Consider the following 19,682-nt stretch of genomic DNA (forward strand, 5'->3'; position numbering starts at 1 on the left):
TTTTTTTCAACAAATGAAAATCTATTTTCTCTTTTCTACTTCCTCGGAGGAATAAGAAAAAGAAAAAGAAAAACCCTTGTTAACAAATATGCATAGGCGAGAAAAACTAATTTCCAAGTTCGTCATGTCCAAAAAATAAGTCTCATTCTTGAGTCCCCTTTGTCAAGAATCACTGGACTACCTTAAAGCTATGAATAACTATATATGTGTATGTTGTTTCCCTCATTAGAATGTAACTCCTTGAGGGGTGTAATAGTAATTAAGGTGGGACTTTTTGCTTTTCTTCTCTTAAGTGCCTTTAATGATTCTGGCCTTTGTTTGAATGGGGCAGATAAAGAGGGATCTTTTTGTCTTGGTTATTTCTCAGCACAGAGACAACTGGGAGTCATTTGTATATGAGGTGATACTGGGGATGGGGAACTATCCCACACCCAGCCTGGGTGAGGTCAGAATCCTCAGGGCTCTGAACAGGTTATAATTGAGGACAGCTTGGCATTTGACTTTTGGGGCATACTCATGGAAGGAGTGCTAAGACTCTGGGTAAGCTGTGTGGAACATTTTATATCATTTTATATCATTTTTGTAATTTCAATAAGACTTAGAGCCTGAACTAATTAACCAGAAGAAAAGCCTGATCCTAACATTCTCTTTGTTCTCCGAGTAAGCTCAGAGATGCCTCTTCTTATGTCAACACGCTCAGACAGAGCATTCCTTTCTCTGTCCATGGCCATTAAGGGTGAAAACCTTGACCCCAGACACTATCTTGAATTATGTGACTTTTCCTTATCTTAATATTTTACGAGCATATATTATATTATGGAATGTTAATGGCAAATTTAAACACAGAGATCCTGGGTTGTAATTTCAATTGACACTTTGTCAACTATCTGACTTATTGTATTTACAATCTATTCCATTAAGGAAAATCCTTGTCTTGTATCATAATTAACATACATGGGGGTCATAAAAGTGATGTAATGCAGGCTGCTGTGTTGGGACTAAAAAAAATGTATTTAAGCTTCCTCATTTCTTTGTTCGGGGAGTCAGACTTAGTCTGGCCCCCATGCATGCATGTATCCACTAAGTTTAAAGGGAATGAATAAATAAATGTATAAGTAATATGAATTTTTCTATCACCTAGCCTGTTTCCTTCAACCAAACTTTCAGGTTTAACAGCTGCAACTGCCCCCCAGCTTTACAACTCAGATGTTGGTTCTTCTCTGGTAACTATGTGTTGTGATTTGAATCAGACAAGGTCTGTCTGTTGATGTTTGCAATTTGTTTGTATTTGCTCTGAAGTTCAGGGTGCTGACTTTTTCCCCTGAACTAAGTGAATGGTATTTGTATGTTGGTTTAAAATAAGACTGTTAACCCCTTAATGCTACTTTCCTTAATAAAGCAGATCAAAAGAACCTGTGTTGGCAGCTTTCTGGGTGCTGGTTGTTGGTGGATCTTACACCTTCACAGCAGCTGCTGGCCGGATTGTTGAAACAAGGGGGAAGAACTGTTTAACTTTTTGTCTTTATATTCCTAGCACCCGGCAAAGTACTTGACACACAGTAGGCACTTAAATGCTGTTGATTAACAGAAAAAGTAGTGAAATAGAAAACGAAGCCTTATTAGAGATTATTTCTAGTAAAAATCATGTAATCTTGGAGCTTAGATGTCATTTCAACTGAACTGAAAAAACACATATTAAATATCTAGCGTGTAAAGTACACTGTCCTAGGTGCCGGGGGCGGGGGGGTCATATAATGCATGAATCCCTTCTACAATACCCCTATCAAGTGGTCATTTAGCTTTGGCTCTGCAGAAGGATATATAAACAATTTTCATATTAGATAAGTGGACCTCTCCACAGACCTCTACATAAAGAGATTTTTACATAATGCAAATTTGCCAATGGATATGGGGAAGGAAGGGAGAGAGGAGGCCAAATACCTGTGGAAGGAATGGGCCAGCACAAGGTTCAAGGACATGTGGGGGCCAGGGACAGAGAATGGAGAGCAGGAGGAGGAACATGTGGGGGCTGGGACCAGCCACATCAAGGCCTGGCTGGAACTGAGAGAAGAAAACAGTGGTGGGGCAGACATGCTGGGGGCCAGACAGAAACACACATCACCCGAGTATTGATGGACAGACACACAGGTGGGTGGGCAGAGAGGAACAAAGGTTTCCTATCACAGTGCCAGACATCTCAAGTCAAGTCCCTGATCCAGTGCCAGAGTGAGTGGAGGTCTCTCCATGTATCCGTTCTGCTTTCATGTGGAGGGGTGGCAGGCTGTGGAGCACCAGCTGAGGGGTCAGAGCAAAGAGAGAGAGCACAGCACTGTATAGTAAAGCTAACATAGGTGGGTTTTGATATGGGGATTTCTTTTAAGAATTTTCAATGTGAAGTTGAATTTGCATTAAGGTAAATTTATATAAAGCAAGAACTGTCTGTAGAGGGAAAATCCCTGGATTCGAATTTTATTAGATCCAATTTCAATTCTTAATTATTCCCTTACCGTTCCTGGGTCACAATTTCCTTGTTTGTAAAGTGAGGAAGTTGGCCTGGATGATATTAAAGGTCTCTTTTCGCTCTAAGTCTATATAGCCACAATATGAAAAATGAAGGGGTGAGATTAGATGAACTCTAAGGCCCATTTTACCTCTATGTGCTTATTTCCAATGATAGAGAACTCCCTGTAATCAATACTTCCAAACCTCCAAAATGTCAGATTTTAAAAAGCACCCTGAACTGAACCTGGCATCTTCTTAGGTTCTGACAAAAGTGAACAATTCCTTCAATCCCAACTTGAGTTAATTCATGAGTGATACAGAAGGGGGAAACGAAGCCAAAGGATATGAAAGTGAATCATATCACAAAGATTTTATATTGGTAGTAGCGGGCACAGTCAGGCACAGAGGTCTGACTCAAGTTAAACCCACATCTTCAGGGACTGGAACTCTTCCCTCACAAACAAAAACATCAAACAAACAAAAAAGCCACCCCAGTTCTTGAGTTGAAACACTAGCTGGAGCTGGGAGTTGAGAGCACATTTTTACAGCTGACCCTTCAGCCCCTCACCCCCATCCTATTCTTTCTGATACAGTTGTTCAATGTAGTCAGTCAGTGGATAAATATTTATTAAGTACCTGCCATGTGTCAGGCATAGGGGATACAAAGAAAGGCAAAAGACAGTCCCTGTCCTTGAAGAACTCACAATCCAATGGGGGAGACAATGAGCAAACAATTATGTACAAACAAGCTATATACAGAATAAATAGGAAGTAATCAACATAAGGAAGGAAGGCACTAGAATTGAGAGGGATCGGGAAAGGTTTCCTATAAACAGCAGGATTTTATCTGGGACTTAAAAGGAGCCAGGAGGCAGAGATGAGGAAGGAGAGCATTTCAGGGAAGGGTAGAGAGACAAAGAAAATGTGGAGAAAATGGGCAGAGCTGAGAGATGAAGTGTCTAGTTTGAGGAACACCAGGAAACTGGTGTCACTGGATCGAAGAGTACATGACAGGGTATAAAGTATAAGAAGCCTGGAAAGGTAAGGAGAAGGTAAATTACGAAGGGCTTTGAATGCCAGAGCATTTTACATTTTATCTTGGATGTGACAGGGAGTTAGTAGAGTTTGTTAAATGGGGGATGCCATGGTCAGACTCATGCAGGAAGGCAGCAAATATCGATTTACCTCAATTTCACTGGTTAATTTTGAGATCTGGATCAGGAAACTCAAGGAACCTAATAAGTCATAGAAAAAGAAAAGTCCTAACAACCTACTCTCAAGAAGCCTCATGTCTAACAATCCTCATTGCAGCAGTACTTCATGTGCACCAATATACAAACACTTAAAAGACAAACCAGCCCTCTGGACTCTGTAATGTGGTCCCAACGCCAAGGACTTGCCTGCACCGGTCTGTTGCCCAGGAAGTTCAGATCCATGTTCTCTCCAAAGAGGTAACCCTCAGGGTGAGGGGTGTCGAATTTCTCACCTCCCATGAAAAAGTGTGTGGCAAAGTAGTTTCCTAAAAAGACAAAAACACAGTTTCAGATCACGCAGGTCATCAGAGTACGATGGCAGTGTGCTAGGATCAAAAGACCTAAACCCCAAAGGAGGCTATTCAGTAAGCAGGAGCTGGTTTCCTTCACCAACTTACTTTGGATGAACATAGAGGATGGCCAACTTCTTCAGATCTGTGGCATCTTTAGTTTTGTCATTTTACCCCTCTGACAACCTCCCACTTTTTATCTTTCTTTCGTGACTAGGAAAAAAGCAATTAAGTAAAATTGCTCAACCTGGGGACCTATATTAGCCACTTTTTTTCCTCCGCTTTTATTTATTTTCTTTTTTAAAATGTTATTTTATTTTTAATTTATGGAATAAAACAAGCTTTTCCATAACGCAGTATAATTTAAAAAAAAGATGATTGCCTATGAAATTGCAAATCCATTGTGTATAACTTGCTATTCCTTTTAAATACACAACAAAGTTATCATGTAAATTTCTTTATTCCTAAACTATCAATGATGCTTCTGAGACAACCTCTGGAACTACATATAGGCTAGCAGAGTCAAATTCTGATATTATTTTGCTGGGAGATACAGCTTTGCCCATCACTGTCTTACCTCTACCCTTCTGACTTTGTGGATACACAGAAGCCAATGTGGGTATAGCTGGAAATAAAAGACAATTCAAAGATCCCAGGGACCCCTTGGGCAAAATTTTCAAAGTTAATATGATTTACGGCTTAATCCCAAGAGACAGACCTTCTCCTTTCCAAAGCAAATCCCTCTACGTGTTCCCTTGATCCCATCTCTCCCCATCTTCTCCACTGGACTGCTCTCTCAGTCACTCTTCCCCTCTCTCTAATATCCAACTTCTCCCTATCTACTAAGTATTCTTACTTATTGCCTTCAAACATACCCAAGTCTCCCATCCTTAAAAAATCTCCATCATATACCACCATCCCTGTTAGCTATGTAGTCCTAGATTTCTCCTCTCTTTGTCATTAAAAAAGATTTCTATACTTGGTACCTCCACTTTCTCTCCCCTCACTCTCCTGTAAAGCCTCTGTAATCTGGCTCCAAAGTAACCCCACTGAGCTGCTCTCTCCAAAGTTAACAATGACTTTAACTGCCCTGTCTGATGGTCTTTTCTCGTTTGGGGTTTTTTTTTTTTTTGGAGGGGGGAAGGCAGGGCAATCGGGGTTAAGTGACTTGCCCAAGGTCACACAGCTAGTAAGTGTGTCAAGTGTCTGAGGCCAAATTTGAACTCAGGTCCCCCTGACTCCAGGGCCGGTGCTCTACTCACTGCGCCTCCTAGCTGCCCCTGATCGTCTTTTCTTAATCCTGATCTTCTTGTACCGCTAGGCCACACATCTAACACTGCTGACTACACACTCATTCTCTGGTTTTAATGACACCGCTCTCTTCTGGTTCTCCTCCGATTAGACCCCTCACTCTTGGTCTCTTTTGCTGGATCATCTTTACATCACACCCGCTAAATAGCAGCGCAACTTAAAGTTCTGTCCCGGGCCCTCTCCTGTTTGTTCTCCTTACTGTCTCCCAATGACCTCATCCGCACTCCTGGGTTCCATTATCATCCTTCTGCAGATAACTTCCATATCTACATATCCAACCCTAGGCTCGCCTCCTGAGCTTCCAGTCCATCACCAAATGCCTATTGGCTTTCCCTTACTATCCCCATCCATCATTTCATTGCTATACTACTGTGTGTATAGGGCCTATGCTAGATAGGCTCCTCAAGATCAACAAAAGGTGGCAGGAGGTCTATTTTCCAGGAATTTACAATCAATTTAATTGAAGAAAGAAGATATACAATACTTTACACAAAGTAGGTTCTCAATATTTGTTAAAGAAATGAAATGCTGAAACAAGTAAGTAACTAAGTTAAAAACAACATTTTTTGAGCATGCTATTATGTCCATGATGCCACGTATGGCCTGTAATTACAGCAATATAATACAATATAAGATTTAACAAAATAAGCCATAGAAACGTACCAAAATTCAGAGAAAGGTCTGTCACCATGGGCAAAAACAGAATGCAGAATGACAGACCTTGCTCCATTTCTCTCTGTCCCCTCAGTAGTGCATATAGAGTTTGTTCTACTAATTTGTACTAACTTAGGGTTTCTTTGGAAATATTCTTATATCTTTTCCAATTGTGTTCACTTTATTCATAATTAAGACTACAAGTTCTTCAAGAAAAGGAACTGTCTTCTATCTCCCCAAAGTTGAAGAGGCGTGAATTCACCAGCCATGATGCTGGTTGTCAGGCCTAAGCACATGTCCTGAGGACTCCTATCTCTTGTATATGCTTCACAAATCCTAAGGACGGTGCTGGGTGCCCAATAAAGATCTTTTGAGGCACAGGGGAAGAAATACAAGAAGATATCTTTCCTTAAGGAACTTACAGCCTAATATAGGATGATGAATGAAGTACCTACATTTTTTTAATCCTACATGATTCCATCATCACCAATAGAGAAATGTCAGCTATTATGAGGCAACAGTGGTATAACAGAAAGAAGTAATGCAGAAGAGTCCTTGAGATTCAGAGGCCTTAATAGAAGCCCAAATTCTGATGCTTCCCAGCTGAGTGACCATGAGTGACCCCCAGTACACTAGCATCCACTTCACAGGAATGCTATGAGGAAGGTGCGGTGTAAATCTCAAAATCCGATGTAAAAGTGAGCTATTATTATTAACATGGAAAACTGAGAACGGATTGTAGTTAGAAAGACTTCTGGATCAGGAAAACAGCTTAAAAACAAAACCCAAAGAAGATGATGGAGAAATGGCAAGGGACTTGTCTGAGCTCTCCCCCAAGACCCTCCAAACAACTTTAAATAATGCCTAAAACAAATTCTGAAGCAGCAGAACCCACAAAAGGACACAGTGAAACAATTTTCCAGCCCGATATAATTTAGAAGGCTGACAGGAAAGGTCTATTGCACAGGGGATGAGGGCAGAGCTCAGTCTAGCACAGGCCATGCCCCAGCAAACCAGTAGTAGGTTTTGGAGATGACTGAATCAGTGGTAGCAGTGGGAGTTTATGAACTTCTCAGCCCACAGACAGTAAAGGGCTCCAGCAACTGGTCAGAAGGAGATTACAGGGGTCCCTTTGCTGGTACCAGGGGCAGGACTCTGTTGGTTGGCCCACACTTGGACCTGAGTCACAGTCCTGAATCTCATTCCCAGGGTGAGGAAGAACACTAGCACAACAGAGCTTGTGGCCTAAGGGGAGATGGGATCCTGGTCGTAGTTCCAGGAAAGAAAAGAGTGTTTGTGGTTGCTCACAGACCACAGTACAGAGCAGGAGAATACACCTCTCCTTAGATCATAGCATCTTGGAAGAACCGAAAATTTACAGGTCCCCAGAATTATCTCTGAAAACAGCTGCATAAAAAACCTGAAGCTTAGGACAGTGCCCCCTCCATTCTGGAAGCAGAGCTCCACTTTAGCATAGAGTTAGAAGTCAAGAAATAGGTTGGATAAATGAGCAAACAGCAGACTATATCCTAATTATAAAAAGTTACTATGGTGACAGGGAAAATCAAGACACAAACTCAGAAGAAGACAACGAAGTCAAAACTTTTATATCCAAAGCATCAAAGAAAAATATGAATTGGTCTCAGGCCACTGAAGAGCTCAAAAATGCTTTTAAAAATCAAGTAACAGAGGTAGAGGAAAAATTGGGAAGAGAAATGAGAGTGATACAAGAAAATCATGAAAAAAGAGTCAACAACTTGGTAAAGGAAGAAAAAAAGTTAAAGAAAATAACACCTTAAAAATAGAATAAGCCAAATAGTAAATGAGGCACAATAATCCAATGAGGAGAAGAATGCTTTGAAAAGCAGAATTGGCCAAATGGAAAAGATATATAAAAATTCACTGAAAAGAAGAACTCTTTAAAAAGCAGAACTGGACAAATAGAAAAAGAAGTACAAAAATTCACTGAAGAAAAGAACTCCTTAAAAAGCAGAATAGGCCAAATGGAAAAGGAGGTACAAAAGCTTACTGAAGAAAATAATTCCTTAAAAATTAGAATTGGAAGAGTAGATGATGACAACTCTATGAGACATCAAGAAACAATAAAACAAAATCAAAAGACTGATAAAATACAAGAAAATTTGAATTATCTCATTGGAAAAAATAACTGACCTAGAAATAGATCCAGAAGAGAGAATTTAAAAATTATTGGACTACCTGAAAGCCATGATCAAAAAAAGAGCCTAGACATCATTTTTCAAGAAACTATCAAGGAGAACTGCCCTAATATTCTAGAACCAAAGAATAAAGTAGAAATTGAAAGAATCTCCTGAAAGAGATCCCAAAAGGAAAATTCACAGGAATATTGTAGCCAAATTCCAGAGCTCCCAGGTCAAGGAGACAATACTGCAACGAGCTAGCAAGAAACAATTCAAACATCATGGAGCCACAGTCAGGGTAACACAAGATTTAGCAGTTTCTACATTAAAAAATCAGAGATCTGCTTTCTCTTCAGTTGTTTGTAAGGTGCTCGGTTCTTCTTCGGAAGCTAAGGCCGAGTTGGGGTGACCCCTCACTTCAGCTGGCGACTAGCACCACTACAAACAAGTCTCCTCGTCCATCCGCTGAAATGGCCATCTCCAAGCTCGCTTGCATCTACTCCGCCCTCATCCTTCACGACGATGAGGTTACGGTCACGGAGGATAAAATCAATGCCCTCATTAAAGCAGCAGGTGTAAATGTTGAACCATTCTGGCCTGGATTATTTGCAAAGGCCCTGTCCAATGTAAACATTGCAAGCTTCATCTGCAATGTAGGAGTTGGTGGACCTGCCCCAGCAGCTGGTGGTGCTGCCCCTGCTGGAGGGGCTGCTCCTGCTAGCACAGCTGCCCCAGCTGAGGAGAAGAAGAAAGAGGAAGCAAAAAAGGAAGAATCCGAGGAGAAAATGATGATGACATGGGCTTTGGTCTGTTTGACTAGATAATTTTTTGTGACATTAAATAAAAAGCTTGACTCAAAAAAAAAAAAAATCAGAGATCTTGGATTATGGTATTCCAGAAGGCAAAGGAGCTCTAGGATTATAAACAAGAATCACTTAACCCAGCAAAAACAGTATAATCCAGGCCTGCACAACATAAGGCCCTCAGGCCACTTGCAGCCCACCAAAGCGGCTCAAGGGTGGTGTGTTGTGTAGGCCCATTTTACATTTTTGCAGGCCACATGAAATCCTTTGGTGGGCTGCAAGTGACATGGGGGCCATATGTTGTGCAGGTCTGGTATAATCCTTCAGGGGAAAAAATGATCATTCAATGAAACAGAGGACTTTCAAGCATTCCTGATGAAAAGACCAGAGCTGAATAAAAAAATTTGATTTTCAACTACAAGACTCAAAAGCATAAAAAGGTAAACAGAAAAGATAAATCATAAGGGATTCAATAAAGTTAAACTGTTTACATTCTACATGGGAAAATGATACTTGTAACTCCTAAAAATTTTCTCGTTATTAGAGCAGTTAGAAGGAGTTTACACAGACAGAGGGCACAGGTGTGAAATGAATATGATAAGATAATTATCTAAAAAATAAAATTAAGGGGTAAGAAAGAGGAATGCACTGGGAGAAGCACCAAGAGAGAGGAAGAATGGGGCAAATTATCTGACACAAAAGAGGAGAGAAAGAGCTTTTATAGTGGATGGGGAAATGGGGGGCAGGGAGCATGTGAACCTTACTCTCAGAATTGGCTCAAAGAAGGAATAACATATACCCTCAGTTGGGTATAGAAATTGATCTTACCACACAGGAAAGTAGGAGGAAAAGGTATGGGTAAGAAAAGGGTGGGGGGGGTGGTGTGATAGGAGAGGGTGGATTAGGAGAGATAAAAATCAGAAGCAAAACACTTGAGAATGGAGTGGGTGAAAGGAGAGATAGTAGGATAAATGGGGAAAATGGGATGGAAAGAAATACATAGTAATCATAGCTGAAAAAAATTTTTTACAGCAAGTTTCTCTGATAAAGACCTCACTTCTCAAATATATAGAGAGCTGAGTCAAATTTATAAAAACAAGAGCTATTTCTCAATTGATAAATGGTCAAAGGATATGAACAGGCAGTTTTCAGAAGATGCAATCAAAACTCTCTAGTCATATGAAAAATGCTCTAAATCACTATTAATTAAAGAAATGAAAATGAAAACAACTCTGAGCTACCACCCCACACCTATCAGATTGGCTAACATGACAGAAAAGAAAAATGACTAATGTTGGAGGGGATATGGGAAAATTGAGACACTAATGTACTGTTGGTAAAGTGGTATACTGATCTAATCATTCTGTAGAACAATTTGAAACTATACCCACAGGACTATAAAACCATGCATACCCTTTGACCCGGCAATACCACTATGAGATCTGCATCCCAATGAGATAAAAACAAAAAGGAAAAGGACCTATACATACAAAAATGTTTATAGTTGCTCTTTCAGTGGTGGCAAAAAATTGGAAACTGAGATGTCCATCAACTGGGGAAGAGCGAATAAGTTGTTGTATGTGATTGTGATGGAATACTATTGTGCTGTAAGAAATAACAAGCAGAATGCTCTCAGAAAAACCTGGGAAAGTGAAATAAGCAGAACCAGGGGAATACTGTATATAGTAACAGCAATACTGTACGATGATCAAGTGTAAGTGACTTAGCTATGCAATGATCTAAGACAACCCTGAGGGACATATGATGAAAAATGCTATCCATCCCCAGAGAAAGAACTGATGGAGTCTGAATGCAGATTAAAGCATACTTTATCTTTATTTTTCTTGGGGGGTTTTTTGTCTGTGTTTTCTTTCATAATATGACTAACATGGACATGTGTTTTGCATGACTGCACATGTATAACCTCTATCAAATTGCCTGCCTTCTTGATGGGGGAGAGGGAAGAAGAAAATCTGGAAATCAAAAATTTTAAAAGCAAATGTTAAAAATTATTTTACATGTAATCAGGGGATATAAAATATTAAATTTAAAAGAAAAAAAAACAAAGAGAAAAGCTAATTACACAGTGGGGGAAATTAAGTTACCTAAGAGGAACTACAATGAAAATATGAATATTCAATCTTAGTCTTCTTTCACCAAGCCAGGAAACTTCTGATCAAACAAGGTCACTAATTACCCACATACAGAGAGGGCAAAGATGATTCCAGGCTCCTGCCTTCAAAGCATCATCAACCCCTGACTCACTCAACCATTTCCTGATACTCTGAGAAGCTGATTTATTTTACAATCTTTTTCCTCCAAAGACCTCTGTTCAGTACTTTTTAATATACTTAGTACACTTAGCATGGCTGCTTACATACACAGTCTGCCTGACTTACAGTTCTACAAGTCACAACAAATTTACAAGTGAGGCTTGGAACCAAAACACTATTTAAACTGGCTAAAGATCAAACTGTCTATAGACCGCTGCTATCGGCCTTTGTTGGCTCTCTGCCTTTGCTGATTCAGACCCTGAGGTTTGACTTAGCCCAAGAAAAATGTCCAAGCAACCTTTTTATGGAGGGAGGGGATGGGCAGCACCTGGCAGTCAGAAGTCCTCAATAATAATAGCAACTTACATTTCTACAGCATTGTAAGGTTTGCAAAGCACTTTATATATGGCATCTCATTTTATCCTCCAATCAACCTCATGAGATAGGGGCTATTATCATCCTCTACATTATCTCCCTGGGATGCAAGCCAGATTTGAAGCCCTGATTGTCCAAGGGTTCATGACGGTTGGGGCAACCCTGTGCAGGGAAAAATGTAGGACCCAGTCACCAGGTCCATCTTCTCTCTAGGCCACTAGATTCTTTTCACACTATAAATGTTTACTCTCAAAGCTTTTGCCCCTTTGTCTTATTACTGTCCTAACAAGCCTTGCCAAACTCCAACCCTGGATTACTCTAATCATCTGCCTTCTCTGAACCTACTGATTAGGGTCACTGGAAACCTATGTTTTGATTTCTAGCTTCAACTTGCCCTCCCTACAAGACAATCTTTTTACTCCTCCTTAATTCTCTTTTCACTCCCCACAGAGACTCTTCCTAAACTTTTCTTCTCTCTTCACACATAGCCCTCCCCCACCCTCTCAGATGACAACTTCACCTCATACTTTATCAAGAAATAGAGACCACTTGCCTGTGCTCCTTCTTTTCCCCATCTCTTCATCTCAAAATCCCCTACTCCACTGTTCCCTTACCCTATTCCCTAATGATAAGGTAGCTTTACCTTGTCCTCTCCAGGGTCAATCCCTCTACATGTACATTTGCTCCCATCTTCCTGTCTTCTCTGCAGACTGCCCCCTTAATCATCTGTCTAATCTTCAGTCTCTCCCTATCTATTGGTTCTTTCCTTCCCTGCTGCCTCCAAGCATTTCCAAGTTGTCCCCACCTTTAAAAAACCTTCATTAGACCTTACCATCCCCTCAAACTATCATCTAGTCTTTCTCCTCACTTTTTCAAACTCTCAGAAAAAGCTATCTATGCTCAGTGCCCCCACTTCCTTTCCTCTCATTCACTATTCAAGCTTCTGGCTTTATCACTCAACCGAAATTGCTCTATCCAAATTTACCAAATGATCTCTTAATCGCCAATTCTGATGGTTTTTCTCAGTCCTCCTATTTCTTGACTTCTCTGTAGCATTTAGTACTGTTGACCAGTCTCTTCCTGGACACTCTCTCTCCTCTGTGTTTTTTTTCCTTAAGATTTATTAAATTATTTTTTTATACATATATTTTTTTATTTTTAGTTTACAACACATGGTTCTACATAATTTTGAGTTCCAGATTTTCTCCCCTCCCTCTTCCCTCCCTTCCCAAGACAGCATGGAATCTCATATAACTACCATGTATAACTTTGCATTGAATTAGTTTATACACTAGTCAAGTTGTGGAGAAGAATTATGACCAATGGAATGGTCTCTCCTCTGGTTTTAATGACGCTACTCTCTGCTGGTTCTCCTGCTGTCTCAAAAGGCATTTTCACACAGTGTGTGTGCACTCCAAAGTTCTGCACTGGCTTCTCTTCTCTTTTCTTTCTACACTCTCATTTATTGAGCTCCGCTCCTATGAGTTCAATGATCACCTCTACACAAATGACTCTCACCTTTATATCTAGACTCAGTCTCTCTTCTTAGCTCTAGTTTCCCCAAATGCATATATAACATTGCAAATTGGATGTTTCGTAAGTGTCTCAAACTCATGTCCAGAACAATTCATTATCTTCCCCCAAAATTCACCCCTCTTTTCCAAACTTCTCTATTTCTGTCCAGGTCACCATCATCCCAAGTCTCCCAGGTTCACAACCTCAGAATTGTCCTTACCTCTTCACTCTCCCTCGACCACACATAGTGAAGCAGTTGTCACATCTTCTTGGTTCTATTCCCACAACACCTTCTGCATCCCTCCTGTTCTCATAATTCACATAGCCAGAGGTGTGCTGGAGCTAGCTCAAATTGGAATTGTTAAATTTTGGGTGTGAGCATTTACACCTGAGAAATCTGCAAACACTACAAATCAGGGTCTGATTTACTGTTTTGTTCATTGTCTAGATGTAAGAAAGTAATAGAGAAAATGTTAATGCAGGTAATACTTTAAAAGTGTGCCCTGGGTACCTTTTTTTTTTTTAAGAAAGCCAGCTCATAAACATTTACTAGCATGCCGCTAGCTAGTTCATGCCCTCCTCATCTCTGTGACTACTGTAATGGTCTCTTAATTGATCTCCTTGGCTAGACTCCCTCCCCATTGCACCTGTCCTCCCTAGAGCTAGCTGCCAGATATTTCTTAAGTGAAATTTGGACCATTTAACTTACCTAACACAATAAATTCCAGCGATCACCTATTGCATCTTGGATAAAATGTAAACTTGTTTGGCTTTTAAGGCCTTTTCACAATCTGCCCAACTGATCTTTTCAGTCTCATCATACATTACTTCACTTTCTGCATTCTATAATCTATCCAAAAGGTCTTCTTTCTGTTTATTACACAAAGCATTGCTGCTTCCATGTCTTGTAGTCATTCCCCCATGCCTGGAATGTACTCATTCTTTACTTCCATTTCATAGAAATCTTTACTTCCTTCAAACCTCCACTCAAACACTATTTTCTACATGAAGCCTACCCTGACCAGCCCCATCCTGCAATGGCTAGTGTTCTCCTTCCCCATACGATCTTGTATTCATTTTGTAATTTAAAAATAAAGTGGGAGATAGCTGAGGAAAAACAGGAGTATCTGGAAAACAACCAGTGGGATTTGTTGTAAGAAAATATTCTTGCAGGGCAGTTAGGTGGCATAGTGAGTAGAGCACCGACCCTTGGAATCAGGACCTGAGTTCAAATTTGACCTCAGACACTTGACACACTTACTAGCTGTGTGACCTTGGGCTGGTCACTTAACCCCAATTGCCCTGCCTTCCCCCCTCCAAAAAAAGAAAAAAAGAAAAGAAAACATTCCATGTTCAAGGATGGGAGACAAGGGGAAACGATCAACTACTTTTATAATTGTGAAAAATAAAGACAAACCTTCAGGGTCTCTTATCCAAGGACAAGAAGTAGCTGTTACAACGGTGGATGACACCACCTGCTTTACCATACCCTTGGATAATTTGTTATATTTTATTTCTCCTTCAATTGTAGTTGGGGACTTTCTGCTATTAGACCACCAGGTGGTTGCAGGTTAGTCCATCAAGACACTGTAAAATCATCGTAGTCCCTGTTTTTCTCCCACACTCCCTGACTAGAATGTAAGCTCTTTGTGAGCAGCCTATTTTGATTTGTCTTTCTACTGCAAGTACCAAGCACAGTCTTAGCACGCTATAGATATTAAATTAATGCTTGCTGACTAATTAATTGACACAAAGTGGAAATGGCCATTAGACATCTTTTCACTTTGGGAATAAAGTAGAATCCTAAAATTTTGGTCCAGTTGTGGTATGTAAATCTTCTTCCCTCCCAAGTCTCCTTATTTCTAAAAGCTGATGACGAGAACCATGGAATTTGGAGACAGTAGTTTTAAGTGATAAGTAGAATCAGAAAATTTGTATCAACAATCTTGAAAACCAGCTTTTGTAACTACAGTAACACTTACCTATCTAAAGTGAAGTTAACCTGAAACTTCACCTACTTAAAATGGTTAAAATTCTAAAATGTGTGCTTAAAGGTATTAAAAAAATCTGGATATCTAGAATTCCTAGTCCCCAAGGGTTCCAGGTAGCCATGGTTATTAACTATATCTGTAAAAATATAATCTCAAACAAATAAAATGTCACTCCTCTCTGATGTCTGGCCCTGATCTATTCCTCCCACACTTAGCATGGTTAAGGGAAGCAAAAAAGAATCTCAGCTGCTCCTGAAAGCACTTTATAAACTGTAAGTCCCTCTCTAAGTGTGAGTCATTATTATTAATAGTGACTGGTTTGAGTGGCAGACAAGCCAGCTGCCATCCTAGGCTCTCCCAGAACATCTTCTCTCATCCGACTGACATTCTAGGAGTCATTTCAACCAAGACCCTGCCATTTAGTTCAATCTCCCCAGGGAGCTGCTATCAACTATTTCTCTGGTTTGTTGTTTGCCTGGCCTCTTACTCCTCACCTCCAGAATGTTTCCAAGTCTTCCTGTGTGAGTACTAGAAGCTAGAGAGCAGCCATATTACAAGGAAGCAGAGGACCTAAAAAGTTCAACAAGCCATTTAGCCATTCTGTATTCCTGTTTTATCGATTGGTCCCCGGTATATACTTTCTGAGTCCTGGCAAATGATTTATTCATTCATTCATCCATTCAATAAATACTTATTAAAAGCCCACTTGATGTAAGGCAATTGTGCTACTGGGGAATTCACAAAGATAAATAAGATACAAATACTCAAGGAGTTGATGATCTCTTAGGGGAATTCAATTCTAATCAACCCACTGCTTCCAGACCCTAGCCATACCACATGCTGGTATTAAATTCCTGCCTTGTCCTAAAATCTACTGTCCTCTGAAAGAGTAATACATACATTCAGAAGAACCTAATAGCACCTCATAACCTAAGAAGCCAGTATTTGGGGTGTACTCCTAACTAACACTATTCCTGAGGCACAGCTGCCAATGGCCCACAGAACTGATCTTCCACTTCCTCCTCCTCCCTTGCTAACAGGGTGTCATAGACCAGGGGTGGGGAACCTGTGGGCCTCAAGGCCACATGTGGCCCTCTAGGTCCTCAAGTGTGGCCCTTTCACTGAATCCAAACTTCACAGAATGTGGCCTCAGGTTCCCCACCCCTGTGTAGGCTATTATACAGTGGCAGTGAGCCTGCCTTCTTAGAGAATACAGCCACCACCCTCTCCCTCCAGCATTTCTAACAGTGGTGAAAGTGACTAAAGGGAGATCCAACACCTTTTCTAAAGAACAAAGACTCTTAAGTAGCATATGTTTGGCACCTGATAAGCGCCTAATAAATGCCTTTTGACTGATTGATCTGAAATCGGGGCAGTATGTAGGTGATAGGGGAAGAGGGGAGAGTGGAGGAGCACTTCCCCCATCCCCCAACCCAACCATCCAGCAGTAGATCTCTTTCCCAGTTCACCTCCCTAGTCATTACACTAAGGTGTATTGCCTTTCTGAGCAATGAAAACTATCACAGCCTCCTTGAGGGGAAAAAAAAAAAAAAGGCTGGTACTAGAGTCTGTGTGGATGTATACAGGTTGGTCCTCACTCAACCTAGAATGTGTGTAAATTAATTTTTGTAAATTTAATCCTATTTGAGTCACATTAAGTTGTTATTTAAAGGTATCTTATGGGTGAATTCTTTCATAAAGCCAAGAACCAATCTATAACTTATCAGTTTGTATAAATCTAAATTCTAATAACATCATTTTGGTTTAAACAGATTACAACTGTAACTTCCCTATTGCAAATGAAGACCTGATTTTGCCCACCTACCCATGTCTATGTTTAATAAAGAAGGGAAGAAGAAGAGCTTAGAAGAGAAAAATCATAGGATAAGGGTGCCACAGACTTGGGGCTCCTACTTGGACTCCTTGAAGGTGCCAAGCTGTAGTAAATGCAGGTACTTTATTTCCGTAGGCTCTTGGTCTTTAATTTGTATCCCTATAATGAGAGGCAGCATGGGGAGCATGTTGGTAGGGGGTCCAGCTTCTGATATACCAGCAGTGTGACCTTGGGCAAGCCACTTATCATCCCAATGCCTGCAGACACCTGAGACTACCAAATATAAGGCAAATACAACCTGCTTTGTTAGAAGGAGTTCATCACCTTCAGCTCCCCATACTAAGGAAATCCCAAAATGAAAATCCCTCTTCCAGGCTGACAATGGAGCCCAAGTTTATTAATCTCAATCTTCAAAATGAAGGCTTTGAGTCAATACCTCGTCTAAGAGGCAGCATCATAAACTGTGCCAGGCTCTGTAAACAAAGGCCCAGCCACGAATCACAAAACAATCCTGTTGGGAAGGGGGAGGAGGAGCACAGAAAGGAATGCTCCTCTGACGCTGGCCTTTGTGGTCACAAATGGAAATGAGCCAGTGATGTCCTCTCATAAGAACAAAGGACACAAGTGTATGCACATTAGACTGTACAAAAAAGACATTTCTGACCAAAACAGTTGATGAGACACTTCGAAATGGCTCCATAAATAAACCAGTTTGTGATCTGATCCAATTGGATACAGAATTTGTTTTGGAAATCACAGCTGAACAATAGAGCTAATTCCACTGCTACTAGAAAAATCATGCTAGCTGTGATCTGAAAGAGCTAGAAAATCAGTAGCTAAGAGAATCTACAGCTCCGAATGCTCCTCCTTCCATTCAATAATCTCCTCCAACATGCCGTGAAAGTATCTAACTTACAAATTTTCAACTGGGCTGGATAATAATAATATTTTTTAAAAAATAACAATAGAAAAAAAAAACCTTTGAGTAATCCCCTTCTTTGAGTTCAAAATATGTCCTGCACATTGTCTTGTGTTGGTTTTTTAAAATAACAAGCATACAAAACATATTTCCACATTATCTGTGACCTCATCAATGAGGATACTCCCTATGTAGGTGCATAGGCCACAATTATCTTTTAGTTTATGGTCAACGTAACCAAAACAAGGTGATATGACCATTTTACAAATGGGAAGATTAAGACTCAGCAAGCTTGAATTACTTATCTGGTGATACAGGAAACTAAGTGGTGCAGTGGATAGAGCACTGAGCCTGGAATCAGGAAGACTCATCTCCCTAGGTTCAAATCCGGCTTCTGACACTTACTAGCTGTGTAACCCTGGGCAGGTCACTTAACCCTGTTTGCCTCAGTCCCTCATTTGTAAAATGAGTGGGGGAAAAGGAGGTGGCAAACTACTCCAATACCTTTGCTAGGAAAACTCCAAATGCGGTCAGAGTCTGAAATGACACGACGACAACAAATCTAGTGATACATAGCTACTTAAAGATAGAGGGGTTTCCGTAAACTCCATCTTATTGACCAGGGCAACATTTTGACATTTTAAAGACAAGCCCCAAAATCAAACTCTGCATACTGAAAAACTTGGCATTAATGACAGCAGTACTTTCTATCCCCAAACATTTAATCTGGTATTAATTTTAGATCCTAACGCGTACTTATTTAGTAGATTTATAGCGGGGGCCAATAATTTGGTTTGCTGAATCCTCTCATTTGAAACAATAATCCAATTCAATGTAATGAACATGTATAATGGAGGGACGCAGGAAAACCTCACTTTTCTAGAACACCAGAGGCTATGGCAAGGTATTAACAGAAAGAGACTAACGTTCTCTTAATGCCAAGATCCAGGGACTTATGGAAACTGATTGCTTAGCAACTTGGGAGAAGGGATAGTTTCATTTTTTTTCTTTACCTGTCACATAGAAAATGCTTAATAAAGCCTTGCTGACTGACTGACTGATTGCCGGCATTAAGAAAGCAGATACTCAGGGACAAGGGAAAGTCATCCAAGATGACGGCAGCAAGCAGAGGTAACTGTGGTACTGGTGGGGGCTAGAAGTACCGGGACTGGTTCTGAGACAGAGGTGTTATTCACAGAACCCAAAGAACTTAAAGTAAACCATGACATAGGATGCAGATGCTACCATCACTGAAGTTACCCACTTTCTCATGGAAGGAGAGGGCAGGAAGACAGCAGCTGAGAGTCAAGCATCCCTAAATTAACCCCTTTAGATTGGCTTGCCAGTCACCTAACACACATGTAATCCACTAGTACCACGTGTATAAGAATGGCTGAGGTAAGCCCAGGCAGGAGGCTAATGAGACCGTGCTCATTGGTGGTGTGAGTTTCTTTATGTGAGAATACGAAATGGATCCCTGAGGGAGGGAGGAAAGGAAGGGAAGGGGGAAGAGGATGGTTTTATTATTTGCTATTGGACTTAGAGTTGAGTCTCATTTGTGTCATTATATGCTTTTAATAAGAGAGGCCTTAATAAGAGTGCTGGGCTTCGAGTCAGGAAGATCCAAGTTCAAATCTTGCCTCAAGTACACCTGTCTTTTGACCACAAGCAAGTTATTTATTCTCTAAGTGTCATGCAAGCCCATCTACTAGGTTATAGAAGGGTTAATATCTGCCTGATGCTGCACTGATAAAACCATGGATCCTTGGTATGTTTTTGTAATAACTATGTTTTTGTTCAAAA

The 19,682-nt window shown here is 40.5% G+C and overlaps 1 protein-coding gene across 4 annotated transcripts in view; it reads right to left on the reverse strand.

Moving 5' to 3' along the window:
* Positions 1 to 19,682, reverse strand: part of MGRN1 (mahogunin ring finger 1) — a 115,522-nt gene that overhangs the window by 80,368 nt on the left and 15,472 nt on the right. For all 4 annotated transcript variants that reach the window (XM_036737887.1, XM_036737888.1, XM_036737889.1 and 1 more), the window contains exon 2: positions 3,903 to 4,021. In XM_036737887.1, the coding sequence (XP_036593782.1) occupies positions 3,903 to 4,021 (119 nt within the window). The remainder of the gene's footprint in view (positions 1 to 3,902; positions 4,022 to 19,682) is intronic.

This window comes from Trichosurus vulpecula, chromosome 9 (genome assembly GCF_011100635.1).
Source record: "Trichosurus vulpecula isolate mTriVul1 chromosome 9, mTriVul1.pri, whole genome shotgun sequence".
Lineage (NCBI taxonomy): Eukaryota > Metazoa > Chordata > Mammalia > Diprotodontia > Phalangeridae > Trichosurus > Trichosurus vulpecula.